The sequence below is a fragment of the Urocitellus parryii genome, chromosome 10, assembly GCF_045843805.1.
Source record: "Urocitellus parryii isolate mUroPar1 chromosome 10, mUroPar1.hap1, whole genome shotgun sequence".
Lineage (NCBI taxonomy): Eukaryota > Metazoa > Chordata > Mammalia > Rodentia > Sciuridae > Urocitellus > Urocitellus parryii.
Genome location: NC_135540.1, coordinates 56332729 through 56360342, shown reverse-complemented (window position 1 = coordinate 56360342; position 27614 = coordinate 56332729). Strand labels below are relative to the sequence as shown.

The 27614-nt window shown below is 40.1% G+C and overlaps 2 protein-coding genes across 4 annotated transcripts in view; one reads left to right on the top strand and one right to left on the bottom strand.

Annotated features, from left to right (window-relative positions):
* The first annotated feature begins 3203 nt into the window (after nucleotides 1–3203).
* Nucleotides 3204–15793, top strand: Casp6 (caspase 6). 3 transcript variants are annotated; one of them, XM_077803326.1, is made up of 7 exons: nucleotides 3204–3286; nucleotides 8291–8333; nucleotides 9230–9356; nucleotides 9837–9913; nucleotides 11200–11375; nucleotides 14020–14176; nucleotides 15211–15790. In XM_077803326.1, the coding sequence occupies exons 2-7, from the start codon at nucleotides 8318–8320 to the stop codon at nucleotides 15450–15452; spliced, it is 795 nt and encodes a 264-aa protein (XP_077659452.1). In that variant the 5' UTR covers nucleotides 3204–3286; nucleotides 8291–8317; the 3' UTR covers nucleotides 15453–15790. The 3 variants fall into 3 exon arrangements, with proteins under 3 accessions (XP_077659452.1, XP_077659451.1, XP_077659454.1); XM_077803325.1 differs by having other exon boundaries at nucleotides 3210–3286; nucleotides 9210–9356; nucleotides 15211–15786; XM_077803328.1 differs by lacking the exon at nucleotides 9837–9913 and having other exon boundaries at nucleotides 3210–3286; nucleotides 9210–9356; nucleotides 11252–11375; nucleotides 15211–15793.
* A 118-nt stretch (nucleotides 15794–15911) lies between these two features.
* The window catches only part of Mcub (mitochondrial calcium uniporter dominant negative subunit beta), a 107389-nt gene continuing 95686 nt past the window's right edge, over nucleotides 15912–27614 (bottom strand). The window contains 5 exon segments of the mRNA XM_026379526.2: nucleotides 15912–16755; nucleotides 16757–16804; nucleotides 17995–18111; nucleotides 18653–18856; nucleotides 20050–20210. Of these exon segments, the coding sequence (XP_026235311.2) occupies nucleotides 16726–16755; nucleotides 16757–16804; nucleotides 17995–18111; nucleotides 18653–18856; nucleotides 20050–20210 (560 nt within the window). The 3' untranslated portion in view covers nucleotides 15912–16725.

Below are 27614 nucleotides of genomic sequence, written 5' to 3'. Positions count from 1 at the left end.
CAAAAACTCTTTGGAGTAGATTGGGTCTCCATTTTGCAGAGAAGAATTTGAAGCTGTGAGAGGTTAAATGTCTCAGTTAATAACATGGAGCCAGGATTAGAACCCAGTGCAGCTTGCTTTCTCGTCCTAGGCACTTAACCAATTACTGTGCTTGGCTCTTGCTTTAAAAATCTAAAATCATATATTTATAATTCTGAAATAAGTACTGCTATAGTTTGGATCTTGATGTGCCCCAAAGGCCCCTATATTGAATGCTTGGTCCCCAGTCCATGTCATTACTGGTATGTAATGAAGAAACCAAAAAAAAAAAAAAAACACCTTTCAGTGAGTATAAGGATATGGTGATAGAACAATAACCTCTATTCATGAGCTTTCCACATTCTGAGTATTTTGCAGCCATTGAATCCAATCATCACAACCACTGTAGGAGGGAAATACTGATATTTCATGACTTCATTGTATAATAAGTTATTAGGACAATAACTTATGGAACCTAAGTTTCTTTACTACACACTCCAGAAGGGCCCAATGAATCAAGGAAAAGTTGTTAGGACAAGGAAAAAAATTATTCAGTAAGCCAATTACAAGATGAACTAACATCCTGAAAGACCATCTTGACACAAGTTTTAAACTCCTTTTACCATTAGGAGGAAATGATTTGAAGAAACATGGTAGCTGGTAATCTGTTGACTTGCATCAGTCTTGAAATGGGAGGAGGTAAATTGGAGCAATTTGGGCTGAATCTACCTTGTGCTGCTAGTTCAAATGATTAATGAGGGCTTCCTACTCAAGGAGATATTGGCTTTTCCAGCAAAGAACAACCCAAACACCACTACTTGACCTCTGAAATAGTTTATGTATACAATGAAATGAACAGGAAATGACTTGGTTTGAATAAAAACCCTTCTTTATTTTTACACTCTAATGCCCAAGTCTTTTGAAACAAGCATGTTTAGGGCAAGTTGTCATCACATTAGATTTAATTTCTTTCCCTCAAAATAGAATAACATTTATGAGATGGATCCCTTATACTTAAGCATCCTATATGTTCATTAAATGTATAAGAAATGGTGACTTAACACATTTTAATCCCCTCCTGTCTTAAATTGTCTTAAAATTACTTTTTAAATGACAAGGTCCACAGGAGTTGCAAAAAAATGAGGCCATCTTTTCATCTCACATGAAAGAATTGTTAGGTGAAGTAACTTACACAATAGCTGGCTAACTATGCAAGGAGGAGCTAAATTAAATTTGTTCTATTTACATGCCTCAATATGCACATTGTTTCAGTAGCATTTAATTTGTGAGGACACATACTTTGTCTTCAAATTCTGCATAGCTCTAGCCATGAAAGCCAGACTTGAAAATGTAGTTGCCTTAGTTATATATACTACAGAGCTACAATAACAAAAATGGCATGCTACTAGCATTAAAAGAGACACATAGAACAAGGGTACAGAAGACAGATAAACCTAGGATCCTTGAAAAAGGGACCAGAAACATACACTGAAGAAAAAACAGCCTTAACAAATGGTGCTGGGAAAATTGGTTTGTCCACATGTAGAAAAGTGAAACTAGACCCTTATCTCTCACCTGGCACAAAAATCAACTCAAAATGGAACAAAGACCTAGGAATTAGATCAGAAAATTTAGAATAGAAGCAATGTAGGGTCAACACATATAGGCATAGGCAACGACTTTCTCAATAGGACCCCTAAAGCTCAGGAAATAATGCTAAGATTCATAAATGGGATGGCATCAATTAAGAAGTTTCTGCACAGCAAAGGAAACAATTAGGAACGTGAAGAGAGAACTCACAGAATGGGAGAAAATTTTTACTAACTACTTTTCTGACAGAAGATTCATACAATAATATATGTTAATTATATATTAATAAAAATATATAAAGAACTCAAGCATTACCATTAAAAGAGGGGGGAAAAAAAGCCCAAGCAACCCAATTAATAAGCAGGGAAATGAATTAAGCAGACATGTTTCAAAAGAAGAAATACAAATGGCCAACAAATATATGAAAAATATTCAAACATCACTAGTAATAAGGAAAATGAAAATCAAAATACTGAGATTTCATCTCCAATTAGAATGGCAGTCATCAAGAATACAAAGAACAATAAATGCTGGATATGATGTGGAGAAAAAGGAACACTTTTACTCTGTTGGTGGAATTGTGAATTAGACCAATCACTATGGAAATCAGTATGGAGGTTCCACAAAAGACTAGGCATAAGACCACCATATGACCCAGCTATACTACTCCTTGGTATCTATCCTAAATAATTAAAGTCGTCATACTGTCGTGATACATGCATACCCGTGTTTACAGCAGCACAACTCATACTAGCAAACAAAGCTTAGGCGTCCATCAATAGATGAGAGAGAAAGAAAATGTGGCATATATATACACAATGGACTTTTAGTCACCCATAAAGAAAAATGAATTCTGTCATTTATAGGAAAATGGATGAAATGTGAAGACTTTGTTAAGCAAAATAAGTCAAATTCATAAAGTCAAGGGTGGTATGTTTTCTCTCTTGTGGAAGCTAAAGAGGAAAAAAGGAAAAGAAAGGTTTGTTGGGAGCGGGGATCATGAAAACCGACGGGAGATCAGTAGAACAGAGGAAAGCGGGGAGGGGGACTTCTGGGGAGTGATATTGGCCAAATAATGTTGTTATATCGTGTGCGCGTACGAATAGGTAACGACAAACCCCTCCACAGTCGCCTCTGGTCATATTGAACTGCACACCCACTGGACAAACAACAAGCACTGAATTACTTTATTACCAGCCCTACACAGTCAGGCTCCGGGATGTGTGTGAAGGGCGCAGAGGCCGCCCTCTACCTGGAGGGAGCGGGGAGAGCGGTCGCTGGAGGCTGGGGGAGGGCGGGCTGAGCTCCCCGAGGTGATCTGCGGAGGCCTGGGGCTTGGGCCCCGGGGCCGTCGCGGGTCCTCTGGGTGGCAACGGGGATTTCCACAGGGCGAGGTTCATCTCGGGCTTGGAAGTTGGTGAGAATTTGTGGCTCACAGTTCCCCGCCCCACAGCCCCAGGAACTCGGGACCGACGGGAAGTGGCCAGGGGGCGCTTCAACTCGGAGGGAGCGCGGGGGGCGGCGGGGGCGGGGCGGGGCGGGGCCGGGGCGGGCGGGGCGGGGCCGGGGCGGGGCCGGCGCTGCGCCCGGGGCTCCAGGAAGCGCGACGCTCGGCCGCCTGGCAGCGCGCGGGGCGCTATGAGCTCGTCTCTGGGGTCTTGGGGTCCCGGCCCAGCAGGTGGGTGCGGGGCGCCGAGGGGCTCCGGGTAGTGGGGGCGCGTGTGCAGACCCGAGGGCGCACGGGCTGCTCCGGTTTTGCTGGACGGCCTCCGGTAATTGCGGGTCTGGGGGCGAAGCGCTCGGTGCGGTGGGGCCCACTTTGCCTTTTAGCCCAGGGGACCCCCTGGGTCGGGGCACCGCCTTCTTGAAGCCTCGGTAGCGGCGCCCGGGGCTGGGCGTGTTGCTGCCGCCTTTGTCCTCCGCCGGGATCCCTCTCCAGGCGTCGGGGCCATTTAAACTTTAAAAGGCTGCGGCCCCCACACCCGGCGCCTGGCCTGGTGAAAAGTTAACTTTGGAGGTCAACTTTTGATTCTTGTTTGTTCACTTTGAAGTAAAAAGAAGAGGTCTTACGGGGTATCGCGGGAGCATAGTTAGCCGGCGGGTGCCCGGGCAGAGGCCCCTGGGGTTGCCTGGGCTTAACCCGAGGCAGCCTCCCGGTCTCCTGCTTCCAGGAAACCTGCTACTGTTGGACGGTTTGGATGGAAATCACAATTATTATTATTATTATTATTATTATTATTTTTATTTTTACAAAGTAGTCAACTGCAAATCGTGCTTCAGGACGTTCTTCTGTCACTCATTTTATTACTGGTAAAGTTTAGAAACTTCAAGCCTGGCCATCGTTTTTAAAAAGGTGAAAATGCAGAGCATCTTTATTTCAGAGCTTTCTTTGCTGCATAAAGGAAGCTTTACTCCAGAGGCAAGTTGTCAAAGTCACCGTGGTTGTGGGGTTAGTGGCCTTGGACTGGACGGACCAGCTTTTGAACGGAGGGAAGGAGCCAGCAGCTGAGTGGGAAGGCAGCAGGGGTCCAGGATGTCTGGGCGCTAGTCACTGCCACCCTTCCCCCAATCCTTTTCTGCGGATTTCTCACCTGCTTCCTTTCTCCACCCCTGCCTTTTCCAGTGAGTTCTAGGCCCAAGGTGGTTTATTTAATGTAGAGTTAGCAAACAGGTGGCTGATGGAGAATATAGGTAGGTTTGTTTAGATGACAGAATGTACATCTAGTTTGGGAAGGTGGTAGTTCCATCTCTGGTGGGAGGGAGCCTGGTGACTTTGGAATCCACCTCCACCTGGCTTTCAATCCTCACTGCAGCGCTCTGACCTAGAGCAGACCAGTCCCACTTTCCTATCCCTATGGCTATGTAGCTGAGTGAGATAAGGTATCTCTCGTGCCACCAACCCATGGACCAATGGTAGCTGGTAGAATTATCTGAAGCAATTATGAAATTAGGGTGAGGGAAAAAAGGAGTGGTTAATTTGTAAAAAAAAATTAATCTGACTTAAGGAACAAGGAGGCAGGAGTTACATTATGGTGGAACAGAAAGGAGAAGTGAGAAGGTTTAATGATAGAAACATTTTTGATAAATAGATACAGATGAACAGGAATTTATACATCATATAGGGCATCTCATTAAAATTTGTTCTCTTGTCAATAAAGTAATTTATAGTTTTAGGCATTTAAAAAAATTTGTGGGTAGTATAAGGATGTTAAGTGTGCCCTTCTTAGAAGCTTTGATGGCTTGTTCTTATTGCTCAGGGTGGCCAGGATAGTACTCATGATGTATTACGTTCTCTGGAATCCGTGGCTAAAGTTTATCAACTCCAGAAATGTGTTGGAACTTGGATCTTGACATATGTCTCTATGGCTGATTGGCTACTCACTAGATTGATCATTGGCCCTGGTTATTACTTGGTATTACAGGACAGTCTGCTATTTATATTAAAGCCATTCAGGATGGTGGCACATGCCTGTAATCCCAGTGGCTGGAGGCTGAGGCAGGATGGCAGGTTCAAAGCCAGCCTCAGCAACTTAGTGAGGCCCTAAGCAATTCAGCAATACCCTGTCTCTAAAAAAATACGAAAAATGGCTGGGGATGTGACTCACTCAGTGGTTGGGTACCTCTGCATTCAATTCCCAGTACCAAAAAAAAAACGAAAAAAACAAAAAAAAAAAAACAAATTTAAGCGAAGGTTGAAGTGAGCCAGGATTAGAACCAAAGTTTCCAAAGCTGAGTTTCTTTTTATACCTATAGAATTAACAACATCTAATTAACTAACTTTCTTTCACAGTACTGGGGATTGAATCCAGGGGTGCTCAACCACAGATTACAGAGAACATTATTACATCATGATTATTGTCCCAGCCACCTGAGCTACATCACCAGCCCTTTATTATTTATCTATTTTGGAGGTACTTTGAACTCAGGGGCACTCAACCACTAAGCCACCTCCCCAGACCTATTTTGTTTATTACTGAGTTGCTTAGCCTTGCCATCCCAGAGGCTGGCTTTGAATTTACAATCCTCTTGTCTCAGTCTATCAAGCCACTGGGATTACAGGGGAGCACCACTGCCCCCAATTTATTTATTATAATTATTAATAATAATAATAATAATTTTGAGACACTGTCTCACTAATTTGCCCAGATTGGTCTCAAACTTGAGATCCTCCTGCATCAGCCTCCTGAGTTGCTGGGTTACAGGTGTGCCCCACTGTACTTGGCCTTAAAAACACTTTTTAAAAATCCCTTACTGAGATTGTTTGATTTGTTAACCTTGAAATCGGATTCCATTTTAAACAGATTTTCTTGAGCACTTAAAACTAACTAGCAGTTCCTAAATCTATAGGTCTTGACTAAGAAGAGGGAAATATTCAAGACAACTGAAACCCACATCTTAAGTTATACCATTTAGGAAGAATTGTGAAGTTCCTTTTTGAAGAATTCTGAAAAATAGGAGCTTTAAATAGCCAGTCAAGAATTCATCTCCCGGGCTGGGGTTGTAGCTCAGTGGTAGAGCACTCGCCTAGCATGTGTGAGGCCCTGGGTTCGATCCTCAGCACCACATAAAAATAAATAAAATAAAGATATTGTGCACAGCTATAGAATAAATATTTAAAAAAAAAAAGAATTCATCTCCAGAACTTTCACTCTCAGGGACTTGGGTTAGTTGATGACTGGCCATCTGGCATAGCTTCCTTCAGGAACACTTTGAGCTACCTTAGAGTCAGCACTCAGTGGCTACTTGGGCAGATGAGCTACAGGGTCTGCCACCTCCTTCACCAACACCGAGACTGGGTACTTTCCAAGCTGTGCAGAATTCTTGGGGGTGAGAAAGATGATTGGCTTTCTGACATGGATTTCATTTGCATAGTTGAAAGTGATTCAATTGAGTCTTTTTTCTTTTAATATCTTTATTTATTTATCTTTTTTATGTAGTGCTGAGGATCGAATCCAGGGCCTCTCATATATGCACATACTAGGCAAGTGCTCTACTGCTGAGTCACAACTCCAGCCCTCAATTGAGTCTTTATAGTGTAATTGGCTAAAAGATAAGAGGTGAAGTTATCTAAAGAAAATAGGTGCAAGACAGCTTTTGAATGTGGGAGAAACAAAGTCCTGTATTATTTCCACAGAGCAGTATGTGGAGTAGAAAGTACCTGGTTCCCTATGGTGAGATCAGATTGAAAAGCTGTCTTATCTGTGGGCTACTGCCCTGAAGGACACCTCGGAAGGGTGGAGATGATAAGGTCAAGGCTGCTTTTAGCTCTCTGGTGTAAAACTCACCTTGTTACAACTGCAGATTGTCATTCCATGCCTCCAAGATCCTGATTCTACAAATTCTGGTTTGGATCCAGAAACCTGCAAGTTAACATCCACACCAGGAACTTTGATGCAGGTTGAAAAATCTGACTTAGGGACAGGGGAATGAATGCCTTTGTGGGGTCTCCTTTGGTTCTGATTACTTGGGTTAATTCCAGGAGGGATAGGCAAGGGAACTTGAGCCAAATTCCCCACCTTTCACTCCCAGGGTGTTTCTTAGGGAAAAGTGAGGTTAGTACAATTAGGTGTTGGTGAGACCCTCTAGGATGGAGGGGAACATAACACTCTTGGGTAGGAGTCCATGCCTTAGGGTCATTCTGCTGCAGCCAATAGGTGTGGCTTTCTACAGGGTAATATTTTTGCAAATTCATTCTCTCATTATTGTAGAAGGTACTACACTTGTTGTATTGAAGCCACTGCCCACAAGTGGCTATTTATATTTAAATTAATTGAGAGCTGGGTGGTTGGTGCAAGCCTGTAGTACCTATATTCTCAGCTGCTCCAGGCTGAGGTAGGTGGTTTCCTAGAGCCTGGGAGTTCCCTGCTAGTCTGGGTAACACAATGAGTCCCTAGGAAAAATAAATTTAATTTAATTGAGAGTCAGCGTTGAGTTTTTCAGTTGCACTAGCTGCATTTCACATGCTTAATAGCCACATGTGGCCAGTGGCTACCACATGGGTCATTGCAGATGCAAAACAGTTCCATCAACAGAGAAAGTTCTAACACATAGCGCTGCTCTAGAGAGCAGGAAATAGGAAAGGATGCAGTGAAAAGCTGCCTACAGGGTGGGGAAGTGGGATCAGGAGTGGAGAGGGGAGTGGGCATGTATCCCATTTTATCAGTGCTGATGTTCATTCAGGAGAGCCAGGATCTGAGCCTTTACAGGCCTTACCTTTCCTTTCTTCCACCCAAACCTTTGTATCTTCCATCTAGAAGGGTAATCAGCATTGACCACAACCTGGATTTTCGTTCTCTGGTATGATTCAGTTTGTTTCAGAAAATATTTGTAAAAACATTTTCTACATAACAAAGCAATTACGTATTTCATTTGAGTCCCATCATCACAGAACTGTGTGACTCTAGGCATATTTTGTGGTGGATGCATCTGGGAAAAGTTTTCTCCATTTCTGTCTGTAATATGATTGGCTATTTTGTAGGTAAGAGTTGGTGAGAAAGCACTGCACTATTTTAGCTCCTTTGTTTATTACTAAGCAGTTTTCTTGCCTTCTAAAGGTCATAAAGTTTATAAGTTAGAAGGGGGATAGCAGATCCTGCTGTGCTTTTCTACCGTAAGTCAAAAAGTATAATAAGTAAAATAATCAACAAAAATAAACTTTTTTTTTTTTTTTTTTTTTTTACAGGTGGGGAACAAAACATGACAGAAATAGATGCCTACTATAAAAGGTAAAAGTGTGTTCTTCTTAAATAAAGGTCTTGTTACTGGCAGCCAAGCCAAGGAATCCTGTGTGGATCCGAGTTGGCTGGATTCAACCACCTGCATAATAAATAGGCAAAGGATGGAAGAGGAAAAATGAATTTTATGCAGTTTGATCAAACTGGGGAGAAACAGCTGTATTGTTTTTCAGCAGTCCCACAGAAGCAGTTACGATTTATAGAAACAGGTGATATATATACTTGTCAAAGTTAGTAGGCTATGTTAATCAGAGAACATGTCAGTCTTAAATTTCCTTGGCCTCTGTCCTCAGCATGAGGAAGTCCAGAAGTTAAAACAATTTGGAGCTTTTAATTTCAAAGGGGGTCTGTTTCATTCTCTTCCTTTGTTAGTCATGGTCATCCTGCAGAGTAAAAGCAAGAATGGATTCTGGGAGCTAGAGCATACATAGAACTGAGTATATTAAAAGTGTTGGCCTTTGAGGAGTTGATTTATCTGAGGGTTAGTTGCTGCCCCTGGTTGTTAGAGGACCTTGAGTGATGTTCAAAATGTTTAATAACTTATATGAGCCTAGTGTTAGAGCTTGGCCTTGAACCAGACTGTTGTCCTTGGTAGCTAAAGGTGAGGGGGGGGTAGGAGGGGGGGGACATCGAAGCCAAGTGGTTGGGGTGGGTGTTCAGGATGACACATGGCTGTGGCCTACTGATGGGTCTAGAAGTAGTTCAGCACTTTTCTTGCCAGTCCAGCCTTCTTCAGGGGACACCAGTGGAATTTCAGCCTGGCAGGTGGAAGCAGCAGATATCTATCTACACATTGACGTTGGCCTTAGAAGGGCTTACTATTTAATATGACTTGAAGTGATTGCTTTCTAAATTTTTCATTAACAGTGAAATGTTTGATCCATCAGAGAAGTACAAAATGGACCACAAGAGGAGAGGACTTGCTCTAATCTTCAATCACGAGAGATTCTACTGGCAGTTGATGCTGCCGGAGAGGCGAGGCACCAGTGCAGACAGAGAGAACCTTACTCGCAGGTAGTTTGCTGTGTGTGTCCAGATGACACAATTCAATTAAGTGATAACGGAAATTGTTACCATAACTCATGAGCACTGATAACAGATCAGAGGCCTTACTTGGCCACAGTTCATGAAGCAGGAAGTGCGGGCTCAATCCCCAGTACCACATAACAAATCCCCCCAAAAGAACACCTTTCTAAAGCGCTTGCCTGAGTTATCTTCCTTCTCCTGTTCTATTAAATGTTAGCAGGCTTTGCATTGTTACCAACATTCTTGCATGGCAGGTGGCAATATTTAAAATTGAATTGGCTGTCATTATGTAAAGCCTTTGCAATAGTGGATGATCAAGGACGACCATCATTATTATTTTTTTCTTTTCCCCTTAAGAAAAGTTGATTTGCATGTCATAAAAAAATGTGTATAGACTCCTCAGAAGTAAGGGTATTTTGACAACTGAAAAATGCTCATATGCTAATATTCAATTTAATATATCACCAGGTTTTCAGATCTAGGATTTGAAGTGAAATGCTTTAATGATCTTAAAGCAGAAGAACTGATGCACAAAATTCAGGAGGGTAGGTAGTTTTGCTATAAAATAGCTCACCTTCCTCTGACGGGACTTTATACTATCTGTAAAGACAAATATAAATTACTGTGTGGCAAAAAAGTGCTAATAATTTAGTATCGATTATGGTATTTGGTTATGCCCCTCTATATCACCCACTAAATCCAGACACCTTACAAATCACTTTGCCTCTGAAGCTTATATTTAGCATATCACTAGTTACAGTTTATTGTTCTAGAAATGAATGAACTCTAAATTCAGTGGTGAAAGTCTAAAATGCAAATTCTACAGATACTGGTGCTTCAGAAGGTTCATTTTTAACTGATTCCTTTCATACCCCAGATTTTCACTGCCTGTGAAATATTTGCAATATGTGTTGATTTGCAAATATTATATCTCAACATCATTATTCATTGGGTATTGTAGTATAATTTATAACCATCTGTATGTCATGGGTTTTCAACTTACTTGCTAGTGGGCTGTTAGAATATTTGTATTATAATTATTTCATACTTTGTCTTCAGACTTGTAATTAAATTGCAAATCACTTTACTGGCTGCTTACTAGGTTTTCTTTTTGCTCGTTGACTCACATCTTAACTCTTCTGGAAGCCCTCAGTGGTACAGACAGAGCATGCCTGTGTTGGAGGTGCAGCCACATGTGGGCAGTTGTTGAGAGGTAGTTTCTGGATCTTTCCAGTCTGCTCTAGGAAGGTTTCTGCTGACTCAAAAAAACTTTTAATTTATTATCAGAACAATTTCAGTCTTAAAGGAAGAGATGTCATCATCATTTCTTTATGTTTTATGCATCATTATTCTGTGTTTAAGAAAAGCTAATGAAATTTGCTCAATCTCTTTGAACTTCAGTAATTCACATTTTTAAGATACAATTTGGTATAAATTATCCCACTTAAGTAAAGATTAAAATAAATTATTTCATCACAGATTCTTTACATTTATTAAAGCATACCAGGCTGGGCACAGTGGCACACGCTTATAATCCCAGCAACTCAGGAGGCTGAGACAGAAGAGTGGCAAGTTCAAAGTGAGCCTCAGCAATTAAGCAAAACCCTAAGCAACTTAGTGAGACCCTGTCTCAAAATAGAAAAAGGGCTAAAGTTGTAGCTCTGTGGAAAGTGCCCCTGGGGTACAATTTTTAGTACCAAAAAAAAAAAAAAAAAAAAAGAATACCAAGTCCCCCTCATCATGACTATCTTTCTTCTACTATTGAATTTTTACGTGTAGATAACAAATATCTTGTGCTCAATTCTATATGCATTTTTGGGGTCCTGCACAGTGTCAACTTCCAGCCATGTAGATGCCGATTGCTTTTTATGTGTCTTCCTAAGCCACGGTGAAGGCAATCACATTTATGCACATGATGACAAAATTGATATTCAGACACTGACTGGCTTGTTCAAAGGAGACAAGTGTAAGAGCCTGGTTGGAAAACCCAAGATATTTATCATTCAGGTAAGACTGATCATATTATCCTCTTAATTGTAAATCTATGGTTCAGTACATGTGATTGTAAAAAAGCCAATTTTGAAAGTATCTTTCTCTAGTAATTGGTCAATCAGAATTGCACTTTGAGCTGTGATATTTCTTTCTTAATGTGGTCGGTGTCTTCATTACAAATGAAATGGTATTTGGATCAACATTTGAAATGATATAAAATATACACTCCTCTCTGGCCAAGCTTGGTATAGAGGGAGCATCGCTGGAAAAGGATCTGCTCTTTGACATGACCAGGCAAAGCAGCCTGATCAGACTCAACTTGGTCTACAGGAGCTGGAGAGCACATAAGACAGTGGGGAGAATATGAGAATAGAGAGTGTCAGTCTAGCCTGCCTTGATCTTTTCCTATTTCCCCTAAATCCAGGATTTTTTTTGAACTCAGGGGCACTCAATCACTGAGCCACATCTCCATCTCTGTTTTGTATTTTAGAGACAGTATCTCAATGTGTTGCTTAGTACCTTGTTTTTGCTGAGGTTGGCTTTGAATTCTCGATCCTCCTGAGCCACTGAGATTACAGGCATGCACCACTGTGCCCAGCTAAATGCAGGATTATTTCCTTCTTGCCAAATTGGATTTAAGGATAAAAATATTTGGGGGCATGAATAATATCATTTGGCACATCAGTAATTTTGAAGGGAAATAAAGGAAACCATCCAGGTTTGATGGCCCCACCTGTAATCTCAGCAACTCTGGAGGTTGAGGCAGGAGGATCACAAGTTTGAGACCAGCATCAGCAATTTAGCAAGGCCCTAAGTAACTTAGCAAGTCCCTGTCTCAAAAAATAAACAATAGAAAGGGCTGGGGCTGTTAGCTCAGTGATTAAGTGTCCCTGGTTTCGATCCCCAGTATTTAAAAAAAAAAGGCAGGATTTGGGGTGATTGGATATGGAAACCTGATGGTCCAGTGCTATAATTCTGTATTTTCATGAATGGGCTAGAGGGCATGGAATCAAGTGATACCACATGTTGCCCTAAAGCCTTGAAGATGGAGGTGGCTATAAGAAAAGCTAAGGATGGTTTGGACAGTGCACTGGAGTGGGTGTCTGTCACAGAGTGGAGGACACAAGTCTAAAATCTAGGCAAGTGGCCTGGGCTGCAGAAGTAAACTTGGGAGTAATCAGGAAATGGTTGGTAACAGAAATCATGGAAGTAGGTGAGTTTACCAATGTTGAATGTAGCCTGGAAAATGAGTGTAAAACTTGAAGGATACCGGTGAGTAATGAGCTGAGGAGGATGGCCCTGAACAGAAAAATGAAGAGAAAAAATGACTGATGAAAAGGGGAGTGGCCAACTCTAAACAAAACAGAACTAGAAATAAATAACGGGCTACTAGAGGAGGAGAGCCCTCCCACAGAAGAGCCAAGTTACGGTCTTTCTCTCCACCTCAGATTTGTTTTTGTTCTTTGGGACTGGGTCTCACTATGCTGCAGTCTGGCCTTAAACTTGGCACGTGATTTCATAAAGTTATTGGTATTTAATACTAAGATTTATCTCTGTAAAAATAGAATGTTAGGGATATCTTCGGTTTATATGCCAACTCTGAAATCACCCAGGACTGTTTCTTTTGATGATTGTGGTTGTTTAGTCATTTCAAAATTAATTGATGCATTTTAAATGGTACGACAGAATCTTGTTAGGTCACTATCTAGTTTATGGGGCTGTCGTAACTAAGTACCACAGACTTTGTGGCTTAAACAACTAAACTTTTCCTTCCTCTGTTCTGGAGACTGGAAGACTGAGATCAAGGAGTTGGCAGGGTCGGTTTCTCCTGAGCCTTTCCCCTTGACTCGTACATGGCCATCTTTTCCCTGTGTCTTCACGTGAGCTTCCTTCTGTGTGTGTCTGTATCTTCATCTCTACTCAAAGGATACCAATCATACTGGACTAGGGCCCCCATATAACTTCATTCTAAATCATCCCTTAAAGGCCCTGTCTCCAAATACAGGCACATTTTGAGGTACTGGGGCCAGGAATTCAGCATATGAATTTGGGGGAGTGGGACACAAGTAAGCCTATAATACTTAAGAGTAGAATTTAAGGTTAGCTTCTGAGTGAGTCAGAATTAGTAGAGGCAGATTTGTAATCTCACTTCAAAGTAAGAACAAAAGAAAGGTATGATGACAGGCTCTTCTCAGGTCAGGGGGCATCATTTTGACTACTGACAAGTTATGGTGGCTGCCAGCCAATAGGAAAACACCATCTGGAAATATATAACCTGATTTAAAAATTAGGTAAATATTATAACATCTAATAGAATGTGACTCTTGGTGCTATGGATGTGGTTAATGTGTAAGAAATTTTAAAACTGTAACATGCATTTTCCTTCTCTACAGTGTATACCTTTCAACAGTTTGGTGTGTACTTGGGGATACTAATTACTTTTAAAACATCAGCTAAAGGAAATGTAAGGGGAACTAAACTTGGTCAGCTTTAGTTCCCTTGATCCCCTCTAAACCCAAATGCACAGTTTTTCAGCCGTTCATAGTGTGGTTTCAGTTACAGATATGAGAGGTGCTGATTTATATACATTTACTCTAAATGTTAAGTCCTGGGAAGGAAACAGTTGATAAAGAAGGTGGTTTCTTTCTCTGTTTTGTAGGCGTGTCGGGGAAACCAGCATGATGTGCCAGTAACTCCTTTGGATGTGGTGGATCATCAGACAGACAATCTCTACAATGTAACTGAGGTGGACGCTGCCTCCATGTACACGCTGCCTGCTGGAGCAGACTTCCTTATGTGCTACTCTGTTGCAGAAGGTGAGTGGGTGTTTTACAACATAGAGTTGGCTGTCCTAAGTCTCAGATTGGAGTTGGATCAGGGCTTTGAGGATCAACCACCATGTCCAACAAAGACATAGAAGTGATCTAACACATGGCATAGAGTAGAAAATGAGTGTGTAAAATAATTTATAGAAGAATGGTTCCTGAGTGCTATGGCGAGCAAAACAAGTCTAATGATACCAAATACTAGCAGCCTGCTCTCAATGATTAATGGTGGTAATGCCATTGTGGTAATATCCATGGAAAGCATTGCTGAAAAATGTTTTATAGCAATTCTTCTTTGCTACTATACTTACTGATTTTGACGTCTTGTTTTGCACCTTAAGATCACTAGCTACCATGTTTTTTTTTGTTTTTGTTTTTAGCTAATGGAGAAAACTATATAGAAATAACCTCATTTATATAAAACTAGAATTATCTGGGCCTGGTGGTACATGTCTATCTCATAGACTGAGGCAGGAGGGTGGTAAGTTCCAGGAGAACTGGGAAAGTTATCAAGACCCTGCCTCAAAATAAAAGGGGCAGAGGATGTACCTCTTATAGAGTGCTTACCTAGCGTGTGCAAGGTCTTAGGATCAATCCTCAGTACTACAAAAATGAAATAACAATAAAGTAGAAATATAGAAATAATATATTCTCTTACATGAGAATAGTCAACAGAAAAAATTTCAAACCATTATCATGGACATGACTTAGTCTTTTCCAAGGATTTGGAACACACACTTCTGTACCATGAATCATAAAGTGCTTTTATTTTTTTCCCCCCAGTACTGGGGATTGGATTCAATGGTGCTCACCACTGAGCTGCATTTGATATAGAATCTCACTAAGTTGCTCAGGGTGGTCTTGAACTTGTGATTCTCCTGCTTGGCCTTCCGAGTCTCTGGGATTATAGATGTGCATCCAACTACAAAAGTGGGTAGTTTTCAATCACTTCAAGTCGAAAGAGAGAAAACTACAGTGTCCTTTTTCTTCATAGTTTTTAAAAAAAATTTTTAAATTTTTTTTAGGATATTATTCTCATCGAGAAACTGTGAATGGCTCATGGTACATTCAAGATCTGTGTGAGATGCTGAGAAAATATGGCTCTTCCTTAGAGTTCACGGAACTCCTCACTCTGGTGAATAGGAAGGTTTCTCAGCGCCGAGTGGACTTTTGCAAAGATCCAAATGCAATTGGCAAGAAGCAGGTTCCCTGCTTTGCCTCCATGCTAACTAAAAAGCTGCATTTCTCTCCAAAATCTAGTAAGTAGGAGCCACTTTGACTTACTGTATGTATTCTGTATATATTTCCCTTTTTACATAAAATAGCATCACTAAATTGGAGAAGTTTAAAATGTTTCCAGGCTTAATGCCCAGTAGAGAACTGCCTTTTTAAAATTTTTTAAAAAAGATGTTGCACATGGTGAAAGGGTTTGAGAAGAAATCCTCACGAATTTATTATACATTAAAAAATATTTTTTCTTTCTTATTTTAGTAAATTGCAAGGTTACCAATAATATTTAGCTGATTTAACTTGTATTTTGTGACTTTTTTATAAAGGCTCATTGCATAATATTTTTGAAACCTGAGAATTAGGTAAATTGGTTTTCCTTGATAAGATACTTGAAATTCATGTTTTATTAAATTTTTCTGAGTCATATTCTTATTTGTGCAATTGTAGTGGACTTGTTTTACTTGGTTATATATGTTTACTGTCTCATCTAAATAGGAATAAACACATTTTTAAATATGATTTAACTCCCATTTAAAAAAAAAACCTTCAAGAACTAGTTTATGAACTTATGAGGGTGAATACAGTTCACAGTAATTCTTGGGCACTGTAGGATAAACACCTGCAAAACATGATTTGGCAGCATCTTCCACTTCCAGTTACATTGTTCGACCATCATCAGACTCATTCACTGACTGTCACATTAACAGAATAACATATTACTTTTAAAGCTTAGTTCTTATATAAAATTTGAATAATACTGTTCTGATAGTAACTTGTTGGGATGAAGAAGATTAAATATTTGGGCTTTGAGAACTGGGACATGTGAGCTGCTAGTTCAAAAGCAATACTTAGCTTGTATTTCAGTTGCAGTTCAGAAAATACCAACTGCAGTTAGAGACAAAACATACCTTTTTGATAAAGGTCTTCTAATTACTGAGTGTGAAAAAAAGGAGTTAATGACAAATCAATTCCAAACAAAGCCTGAGATTGAAAGTGGATGCCAAGCACACACACTGCTTTGCCTCCACAAAGGGATGGACACAGGTCAGGGTAGTGAGGATTTTTAGCCGACTGCAGCAGCTGCTGCTTGGAAGAGGCAGACAGGCTGTCTACAATAACAAGTCACAAACATCTACACACCAAGAATGTCAAGTGAAAACTTCTACAAGTAATTCTGTTTTACATGAATTTATTAACTAAAAAGATTAGACAGTAAAATTAAAATGAACTATGAGACTCAAAAACATCCAGTTTGGAAATTACAAAATCAATACAAAATGGAAAATCCAATGGTGTTTAAAAATGTGAGATTAATTCTTTTCACTGAGTTCTTCTACTTGGCATCCTCAAGTAGAGAGAATGGCGCACACGTTTCAGGGCTTCTTTAGCCTGTCATGGGAAAAAGCAGAAGCACAAGATCAGAGAAGAAGAGAAACCGGCATTAATGCCTGGAATTCTATATAGTTAATGTCTTCTTTGGGGAATGAGTATTTAAACTGTTAGCACAAATGCCATAGTTATTTCAATTTTATATGAATCCTTTTTAAAAGATGAGTTTATAGTTTCTACTTCATCCATATGCTTTAAAATATTAGTTCATTCCCTTTGAAATGTTTTTTCCAGTTCATATTCTAAAAAATAAAGTCTTGTGACCTGTAAGTTTCCCCTTTTCTCTTCACTTTATTACCTAAAAATAATATAATAAATGCTTTACAAGATGATATATTATATCTTAAATGCTGGAAGAAGATTCCTTAGCCTTGGATTGTTTAAATGTTAGGGAAACTACAAAATGAAAAAAAATTATATTTTTCTATATAATGATAATATGAAATATTTTTTAAAGTTCTTTAATTTTGGCTTACAAATTCTAGTAATTTTTTTTTTAATTTCAAGGGTGGATAGTTTAAAAGACAGATAAAACAAAAGACAGGGAGGATATTTTTATCAAGACTTTGTTTAAAAAAATTACTAAGAAAAGTGAAAAATCCAGTTATGTGCTGAGAAGTGTATCCGAATAAAGTTAGTACATTGGGAGGCCAGAGATAAAAGCTGCCTAAGGAACAGATGGTGAAAAAAACACTTAAGAACTGACAGGCTTGAAGTCTGATAGGCTCACTTGCCCTTCTAGAAATGAACACTTGGGTAAGTAACTTTAAGGCCCATTTCCTCATCTGAAAGAGGGGAAGGGGTGAGAGGAGGAATACTATAATTCTTCTACTTGAAGGGAAATAAACATAAATAAATGCCTTTAGAGTTTAAAATTCCCATCAGTGTTTATCTTTCTACAGTTCTACTTTCTGTATGCTTAGAAACAGATTTCTAGTGAAAACTTTATTTTTTCTATTTCAAACTCATAAGACATTTTCACATACATTTAAAACTATCCCCTTGTATAGTACAGAAGAATAAAGCTAGAATGTGAAGTTAATATCAGATATGTCAACCATTTTGTGGACCAGTCCTGCTATACACAGAAATCTCTCTAAATACTAGCCTGTGAAGAGGACCCAACAATTGCATTTCCCTCCCTCAGTCCTGGGTCCCCAACATAACCAGCCATGAGATGTATTTTATACCGAAGCAAGGTCGTCTTTTAACTTGTTGTATTGTTCCACATCAAAATGCTGTTGCTCTGATTTCTTATGGAAGAACTGAAGCAATTGCCTTCTGCTAATCAATGTGTAAGTATAATTCTAAAGAAAAGAAAACAGCATGTGTTGAATGAACATACTGCCTCTTGAGGAAAGATATTTGACTTAGCAACACCAAAGCAAGGGGAAGGCAGAAGAATGAAAAAAATATTTGCAGTGGCTACTAGAGCAAACATAAGCCAACACAACTAGAACATTTAGTCTTGTTTAACATCAGCTGCTCCTTTCACAAACAAGCAAGTTGGTAAGAGAAATTAAGAATAGGAGAAAAATGCGAAGGGAGATTTTTGGCAAAACTACCATGAATTACTTGGTATTTTACAATGCAACTTCAATTTTATTTTATGAATGAAGTCATGAAGAACACAAATAGGACAAAAGATCCCAATGGAGGAATTTGTGTTATTCATTCGAGATTTTATATAGTTTATTTGTGCTATAATTCTCCATCTAGTCTGGTGAAGATAACAAAAATTCGCCAGCTCATGAAGACCCAGATGGCAGTACTCAGTAAAGGTTTTATTGCTTGGCTTGGGTAAGAAATTCCTTGCAAAATGTTTGAACTTACTTCCTAACTACTCACCTGTCGAGTTAGTATAAAGTATGCAAAGTAGATCATGGAATTTGTAAATGCGAGGAAGTATGTGACTGGTTCCATGATATCCCAGGAGTACACCCACCAGGTGAACCAGGCCAGTGCCCCACCCTGAACTGACAGCAGAGCTAATCCAGCCCAAAGGAGTCCTCTGGTTTTGGTCTCAGAGCGAGCTTCAATTCTAGCTTTCACCTAGAAGGCATGGGAAGGGGGAAGACCATTAATTCAGTTTATAGGTGCATCAGCTTAAGGGGAAAAAGCAAGAGCAATATTTGAACCAGTGCATGCCTGCATTACTTTATAAAGAGATCAGGTATATGGAGAGATACTTTATAAAACATTATATTAATTACTCATTTCCACATCAGTTCATTAATAGTTCTCTTTTAAATTATAAAGGTAATCAACAAAACCAAAACCCTAGTATAAAAGGGCATACGATGGAAAACCCAGAAGTCATCCTTTGAACCTAAGTAAAATTATAGGCCCATTTTCTTTGACCTAGCAACTCTGCTTCTAGGAATTCATCCAGAGGCACACTTGTACACGAGACTCAGTGCAGATTCATTTCTTAATGCAAAAGGCCAAATTAACCCACGTTGCATCAGGTATTATGTGACTACAATAAGGCTTTTATGTGCGAACTAGAGAGTTCCAGTGAAAGGTAAGAATATGTAGAGAGAAAATAAAAAATTAGCCATAGGTAGGAGTACAGTAGCTCAAAGCACAGGAAAAGTATCCATGGGCACCTTTTTATATCTTTAAAAAAATAAAAATGTGCATAAGCAATCCAGAAAAATAAAATTAAAGTTCCTCTCTCTGGCATCCTCTAAATACCTTTAAACACTATTAAAAATTATATCTCAAGAAACTTTATTTGTGGACAAGATACACATATACCCTCCCATTTAAAAAAAAATTGAAAACAAGATTTTATCCCCTGAAACAAATTGCGTCACCCTACTCTGCAAATAAGTCAGTTATTCTTTTTTTTCATCACAGATTAACGTCAAATGTCAGGAAGCCATTGCTAACTTCCCAGGCTCAATTCTGTTAAGCAGAACAAGAGCCTGTGAAGTAACACTCCCAAGTCGTGCATCCCAGCTCATATACTACTTATTTACAGGGCTGATCCTCTCCAGGCAGCTCAGTGGTCAGACTGCCCAAGTTCATGTTCACACTGGACCACATACTAGTTGTGTATCTCTATCGTCCAGTTTCTTCATCTGCATATAAGGAAGAAAACTGAACTGAGACTCATGAGAATTAAAAGGAGGAAACTGAGCATATGTAAAGCATTCAGAAAAATGCTCACACGAGGGACACTTAATAATGCACAATAATGTCAGTCTGGTGTTCAAATACAGGCTATGAAGCTTCCTGACCTGCTCAAGGGGCTGCAGCTGTTCCTTCAGGTGGTCAATTTTCTCCAACAAGTGTTGTTCTCTTTTCTTCTGAGAGTCTTCTAAATGTAGGACTGTGAACAGTCTGTGAACCAAGGATTTCACACTTTCCATCTCAGTCATGTGCACATAGCTTGATTTTTCTGGGGTGGGGAAGGAAATATGTTGGAAGTCACTACACTATTTCCTTCTGTGTGAGTCCAAGGAGCCAATCTGAGTCCCAGTGCCTGGCTATCTGCATACCGCACCTCCTAGGGAGGCATCTGGTTTTGGTCTGTTCTATTTTAGATAATTTGATTAGTCGATCCTAATAAGGCAGTCTATAATGATAAATTATAAGACAGTTGATTTAAATTCATTATGTTTGTCTTTTGTAACATGACTTTTGCTATTGCTTTAAAAATATACATACAGGAAGTGTAAGATGACTACCTCACCTTTATGGGTTTATGGAGTCACAGGCTCACTTTTATACCTGAGCTCAACCTCACATCCCATATCCCACTCTCTGTCCCCATCTTTCCAACAGTTATGTCAGAATCCACAGGGGAAGGAAGCTAGGACACAGCCAAGTAAACAAAGGTAAAAGCAGTTCAAGTGTAAGTTCTTTTCAGCAAATGGAGTCATAATAAATGTAGAACTGAAAGGCAATTCATATATGCATTTTTTTTGGGGGGGGGAATGAGTGTAGGAGATCAAAATTATGCTGTCTCCAAAATGTGCCACTTTGCCTTAAGGATTATTTTAAGCTGAAGGCATGTAACGAGCAGACACAATAAAAGCTCTAGTCTCCCTCTAAAATCAAAAGCAACTTCTTCAAACTGAGAATAAAAACTACCTCCTGCCCTGGCTTTCTGTCCCACACTCTGTGTTCTCTTAATAAAAGCTTTTCTTGACCTAGAGTTCTTTGAAGATGGTGATTTGAAACAAACAAACAAAAGTTTCCTCTATCTTCCTGCAAAGCTGGCTTTGAATGAAGCCCATTTTCCTGCCAACTTGACCCTTGAGTGTCTATGGAGTGGCAGCAGTAGAGCCCTGCCTCTTGCCCCTTGTACAGTAACAGTTCCTCAGGGGGACACCTCTGCTTGCCAAAATACAGGCCACAGATTTACAAAGGTCTCCTCCCCACTCCACCAGGCAGAACAAAGGTGGGTCACTAAAGACAAATGTAGACCCTTTTCAGCCCAGAGATGGCACTGGAGCCATCTCCCTGACAAATCTTATTAGATTTTGTCTACCATTAACTAGCTTACCAGCCTTCCCACATTTGCTGTCCCAAGAGACTCAGGGTCCTTTTCACTTGTCTTGGCACTTTTCTAAAACGTGTGTTCTTTGTTAAAGATGTTATAGAGGCAGGAATGCTGAGCCACCTCTCTGAGAATCACTGTGTGTATGAAATGTACACATTAATAAACTACTATTTGTTTTTCCTAATCTGTCTCTTGTTACTAGGGTCTATTTTCAGATACGAAGAGAAGAGGCAAAATTACTTTTTTCAATCCCCACAGGAGTCCCAGTTTCAGAGTTTTTAACATAGTGCTCTTTTGATTATGGATTTCACATCTTTCCTCCTCTGTGGTTTTACAAATTCACATAAAATTAGGCTGTGATGATACCTTTCTGTTCACCAATGCTACTAAGAGGGAGAGCAGACAGACCTGCTGGCCAGGCAGCAGGAAACAGCTGCACATGGGGAGACAGGTGGTCCCACAATCAGTATCAGCTGCTGGTTTTCCATTCATGCCAATAGTTGTGGAGTTATTTTTCTTCCACTGCCACCTAGTTATTCAAGTTTTGATGTGGTTTTTAATTTCTTCCATGTTCTAGGCTAAAGTTGTCAGAGAGGGGTGCAAACTAGCTTGTAGCCTTCTGAAATCCACACAAGACTCAAAAGTTCTTTACCATGAAAAACATCGACAATTAAAAGGTCTGAATGCAAAAGGAAGATACAGACAGGCACAACTTTGTTCAAAGCCATGGAGTATAATAAAGACCAACAGAACTGGATATTAATGAAGTAAAGATACATTTATTTACTTTTGTACTGCTGGGGATTGAACCCAGGGCCTTGCACATGTTAGGCAAACACTCTACCACTGAGCTACGTCCCCAGCCCGGGACAGATTTTTATTAAAAACTACTACAATAGGGATGGGGGCCCAGTATGAAGTGAACTGAACCCGACTTCAATTTATATAGAGGTTGCTAGATGTTTTAAAAGAAGAATAAAAGAATAGGGAGGGAGATTAGCAAGGGTCTGAGCAGTCAGGAAAGTGGAAATTTATAAAAAGAGGATGGGAGTCAATATGGAGGCATGGGGTTTGTTCATTGCACCTATTCAGAGGAGAAACAAATTACATCTTCCTGACAGGAGGGCCTGGAGCAAATCAGAGCCAGGGCAAGAGTTAAGTCCCTGAATACCTGCATTTCAAAGAAAGCCCTCAGGTCCTGAGAAGACAGGTCCAGGTGGTAGATGTACACTTCTAAGGGGCAGAGAAGGGTTTAAAACTGCAAGCATCTAAAGTAACTGCTCTAAGAGGGCTTCAGGGGCTTATTGGCCTATCACCAGGTTTTGGTGGGAACAAACTAAATTCTCCTGACGGTGTTGAGCTCTTCCAGCTAGGCATTTTAAGGGGGCTGGAGTTATTCTAGAGATGAGACTGTGAACTGTCAGAAACTGTGCAATGTTTGTTCAAGTCTTAGTGTAAGAGGGAGGGAATGCAGACATGTATATGTGCATCACATCACTTGTGCTGAGAATCTGCAGCAGTTTATATAGACCAAAACTAAAGCCTAATTAAACAGAGGGCTTGAAAGGGCCTGACTGGAGTTTGGTCAAGGTGTCTTTAAAATGCTTTTCTAAATAAAAAGAACAAGTGAAAAAGAATAATGCAGTGATTCAAGACAAAACAAAAAATGCTTTTCTGAGTTTATGACAAGTGCCTTTGGCCCTGCTTTTCCACAACTACAAGCACTATATACTTTATATGTTAAAACACCAACCTAAGCTAGCGTAACACTGTGGCATCACCTTATAAAGGTCAAATATGATATCAGCAGCTTGGGAGGCTAAGGCAGGAGGATCATGAGTTGGAGGCCAGCCTCAGCAACTTAACGAGGCCCTAAGAAACTTAGACCCTGTCTCAAAATAAAAAATAAATAATGGCTGGGGATGTGTGTATCGCTGGTTAAGTGCCCCTGAGTACAATCCCCAGTACCAAAACAAAACAAAGTAAAAGTCAAACGACATAATTATTATTTTTCTTCATGGCTGTTTATTCCTTTTATAAGTGTCTTTCATGTGGATTTCATTTTCATTTTCTGAATTTTCAAATCCAAATTTGCCAGTATTTTAGGGAAAAAATCATTTAAATAATTTTTGAATTTCAAATTTATTTTATAAATTTAATTTTCAATTAATCTGGTATAATTCCTCTGTCATTTTCCTTCCAACCATGTCTGTGTTCCCATTAATTCACCCTGTGAGATGGGTCAAGTCTCTTGGTTAGTGTTAGGTGGAGCATCTTGTACATGAGAACACTTAGACATGGGCTCACTGGCCCCTGGGGCTCATTCCAACACGCAGCAGGGAGGAACTGGAGGCTGTGGATTAGTCACCTGGACTAAAGCTTATATTTCATGTTGGGATTTGGGGAAGGGGAAGGTCACAGCACAGATTTTTTGAATTATCAGATTAGCATATTAAAAAACTGTGATTAATATTTGAAGTCTCTAATGGAAAAAAGGACAACATGCAAAAACACAAGGGATATAAATGGAGAGGTGTCAACTCTAAGAAAGAACCAAAAGGAATTGCTAGAAATAAAAACCAATATGACAAAAATGTCTTTGACAGGCGTTATGAGCCATCCATGGGCTGTGTGTGTGAGCTATGTGCATTTGAGCAGTATGAGGGGACTAGTCTGACACTGCTGCCTGATTGGGCTGTGCGATGTATGTGTGCCTTTCCTCTCGCTCTGCCCCTGAGATGGGCATAACTTGCCAAGATGTCAGTCAACCTGCTGACCACAAGACAACACCAAGTAAGACTCCACCCTTCGAAACCCAATCCCTTGCCTTATCTGGGTGGAACTTTCTATTGAATGTCCTTTCCCCCAAAAATAGAGGGGTTCCGGGTATGCTTGCTCTCTTGCTTGCCTCTTTTGCCCCCCTACCCCCTCTTTCCAGCGTGGGAGCTGATCTTTGAGGTCGCAGAGCTGTCCCTGATCCCAGCAATTGAGAAAAAGGTATTTTCATGTTTGTGTGGTTTCTTTGATGTTTTCTTAGTTATTAATACAGCCAGATCCTTGAACCTGGCCCATCTCATCAGCCTGGCAAGCTGGCGACAGATAAGCTCATCAGTAGACTAGATGGTGGGGAGCAAAGAACCAGTGAGCCTGACCATATATCAACAGAGAGGTCCACAGAAACTTCCCAAACTGAAAATTAAAGAGAAAAAAATGGGCAGGGGGACCTCCATAGCTAAGACCTATAGAACAATTTCTAAAGGAATAAATATGCATAATGAGAATAGTACATGGAGAAGAAAGGAACAGAAGCAGTATTTGAAGTAATGATAACTAAAATTTTCCAAAAGTATATTGCTAATGGCTACAATAATTCAGAATGACTGTCCCCTATCCAAAATGCTTGGGATGGATGACTTAAGATGGTGGATTAGAGGAAGGCTTCATTCCCAGCTGCTCTGTGGCTCAGGATTCAGGCAGCAGTAGTACCGCTTCTCCATGAGGTGGGTGAAAGAGGAATTTAACTAAAATTCAATAGTGAATAGTTAGAACCTCTTAAGAGACTAGAAATCTGGGTACATTAAACGCAAGAAGAAAGACTACATTGGAGCCAAGCCATTTGTGGCAGTGGGAGCTGTTCTGGTTCACCCTGGGGGTGGGGGATGTTTGGCACACACACAAAAACACAACAGACAGATTTGGTATAGAAAAACCAGATCAGAAAAGCAGACTGAACTTGGTTGGTCCAGAGGGTACACTGTGAAACAGTGTTTTAAAAGTGCTCCCTGGTTCTCTGGTACTCAACTGGGCACAGAGAGCTGAGGTGGAGCCAACTTGAAATGTCCATGCTGCAGGTACTGCTGCAAAGCTGGGAAATCACAGCAGACACTGCCCTGTCTCAGCCAGCACTCACTGTGTGGCCTAGGTTCTGCCTACCAAAATGTGAGTGAAAGGAGCACAGAAAAGATTGTACCCAGGGAGATTCAAGTCAGAAAAACAAAGGGGAGCCCAATTCACTTCTCCTTTGAGTCTGGAGTTCACATGACCAGTTGAAGTTGGTTAGGACTCTGAACGGGTGGGTGTGAGTACACCTAGGGACTAGGCCTGGGAAGGCTGTGTTCCTGGCAGCAGAGTGTGTGGAGGATTGGCTCCCCTGCTCCTTGAGCAGAATTCTTGGGGGCTCCTGAGATCCAGGCCCCCAACAGAGAGAAGCACCTACCTGGTCTAGATCTTATCTTTCTAAACAGAGACCACCCCCTCCCCCCCCAAAAAAAACCCCCAGCATTGGGAACTCCTCCCACAGAACTCTTCATCAGCCCCACCCACTCCATCCCACCTTATACTGGTAAGTAGAGAAGTTGAGGGGTTGTGGCTCGGTGGTATAGAATTCACCTAGCATGCATGAGGCACTGGGTTTGATCCTCAGCATCACATAAAAATGAAATGAAGATTTTTAAAAAAAGAAGAAGGGGATAACAACCCCAGTCATTGCTCTCTTTCTCTCAATACATAGCCCGAAAAGAAATGGGACATGTATACAAATATATATATATATTTTTTTTCTCATTTATAGCACTTTTTAAATGTTATTTTTCCTTGCCTTATATCTTTTGAGGGTTAGGGTTTGAGGTTTGTTTATTTTTGTTTTGTTTTCATTTTGTTTCACTTTTTCTATTTTTTTTAATTTTTATTTTTTTAATTTTTTAAATTTTTATTGTTGGTTGTTCAAAACATTACATAGTTCTTGACATATTTCACACTTTGATTCAAGTGGGTTATGAACTCCCATTTTTACCCCATATACAGATTGCAGAATCACATCGGTTACACATCCACTGATTTACATATTGCCATACTAGTGTCTGTTGTATTCTGCTGCCTTTCCTATCCTCTACTATCCTCCCTTCCCTCCCCTCCCCTCCCCTCTTCTCTCTCTACCCTATCTATAGTAATTCATTTCTTCCCCCTTGTTTTTTTTTTCCCTTTCCCCTCACTTCCTCTTGTATGTAATTCTGTATAACCCTGAGGGTCTCCTTCCATTTCCATGCACTTTCCCTTACTTTTTTCTATTTTTGTCTTTTCTTCTGCCACTAATAGCCAAATTCTCTTGTTTTCTCTATTTTGCTCCTTTTACTTTGTTTTTCCTATTTTTCTTCCTTCCTTTTAACCATCACCCACCAAATATCTTCTGCATTGTCTGTTAACTTTTTTTTTTTTTTAAAGAGAGAGTGAGAGAGGAGAGAGAGAGAGAGAGAAAGAATTTTTTTTTTTAATATTTATTTTTTAGTTCTCGGCGGACACAACATCTTTGTTGGTATGTGGTGCTGAGGATCGAACCCGGGTCGCACGCATACCAGGCGAGCGCGCTACCGCTTGAGCCACATCCCCAGCCCATGTTAACTTTTGAAATTGTAAACTCTTTTCTACCTTCCTATCACATTTTCTTTTCGCTTAATGAACTGTATTTTTATCATCTTTTAGAATTAATTAGTTTACATAACTCTGCCCCCACCACTCATGCTATTTCAATTATTACTGCTGTGGATGACACAGTTGACACCTGTAGTTTGCTTCTATGCCAGATCTAGTTCATGGTTACTTATGGTTTTTGCTTTTGGCAATCTCTGACCACAGCATTCCTATTTTTTTGTGTGGTAATTAACACTATAGATGAAATAGGAGGAAGCTGGCAATTATTTTAATGCTGTGTGTTGTTTGCATTGGTTGTTGCTATTGTTTGTTTCCCCCTATTCTGTGAGATGCTAGGAAACAATTGGGACACTACAAGTTCAGAGGGTGGAAACTGCTACTCAGCCAAAAGAGCACACCTTGCTCCACTCACAAATTAACAACACTCAAACTTAAGCAATACTTTAATACAAACAATAGAAAAGACAAAAACCCAAACTAATTCCATAAGTAGAAATTGCTAGGGATGGGCCTTCAGGTCCCACTCATGTATATTCCCTGTTACAGCAAAAACAGAGAGCATCAACATAAAGGCTGTGGATACCATACCTACAGAGGAATCTCAACATAGATCACTCTAGGACACTTTGGTAACTGAAGGCCGTACCCTTAAGAGGCCCACACTTGCAGTGGAAGAGAAATACATTCTAATAGATGCATAAAACCCAACACAGGAATACAAGAAACATGAATAGACAAGATAACATGACACCTCCAAAAGTTCATAATTTACCAGCAACTGACCCCCCAAATAAGTGGATGAAATACCAGATAAAGAATTCAAAAGAATGATTATAAAAATTATAGAAATGATTAACAAATTCCAAGAAA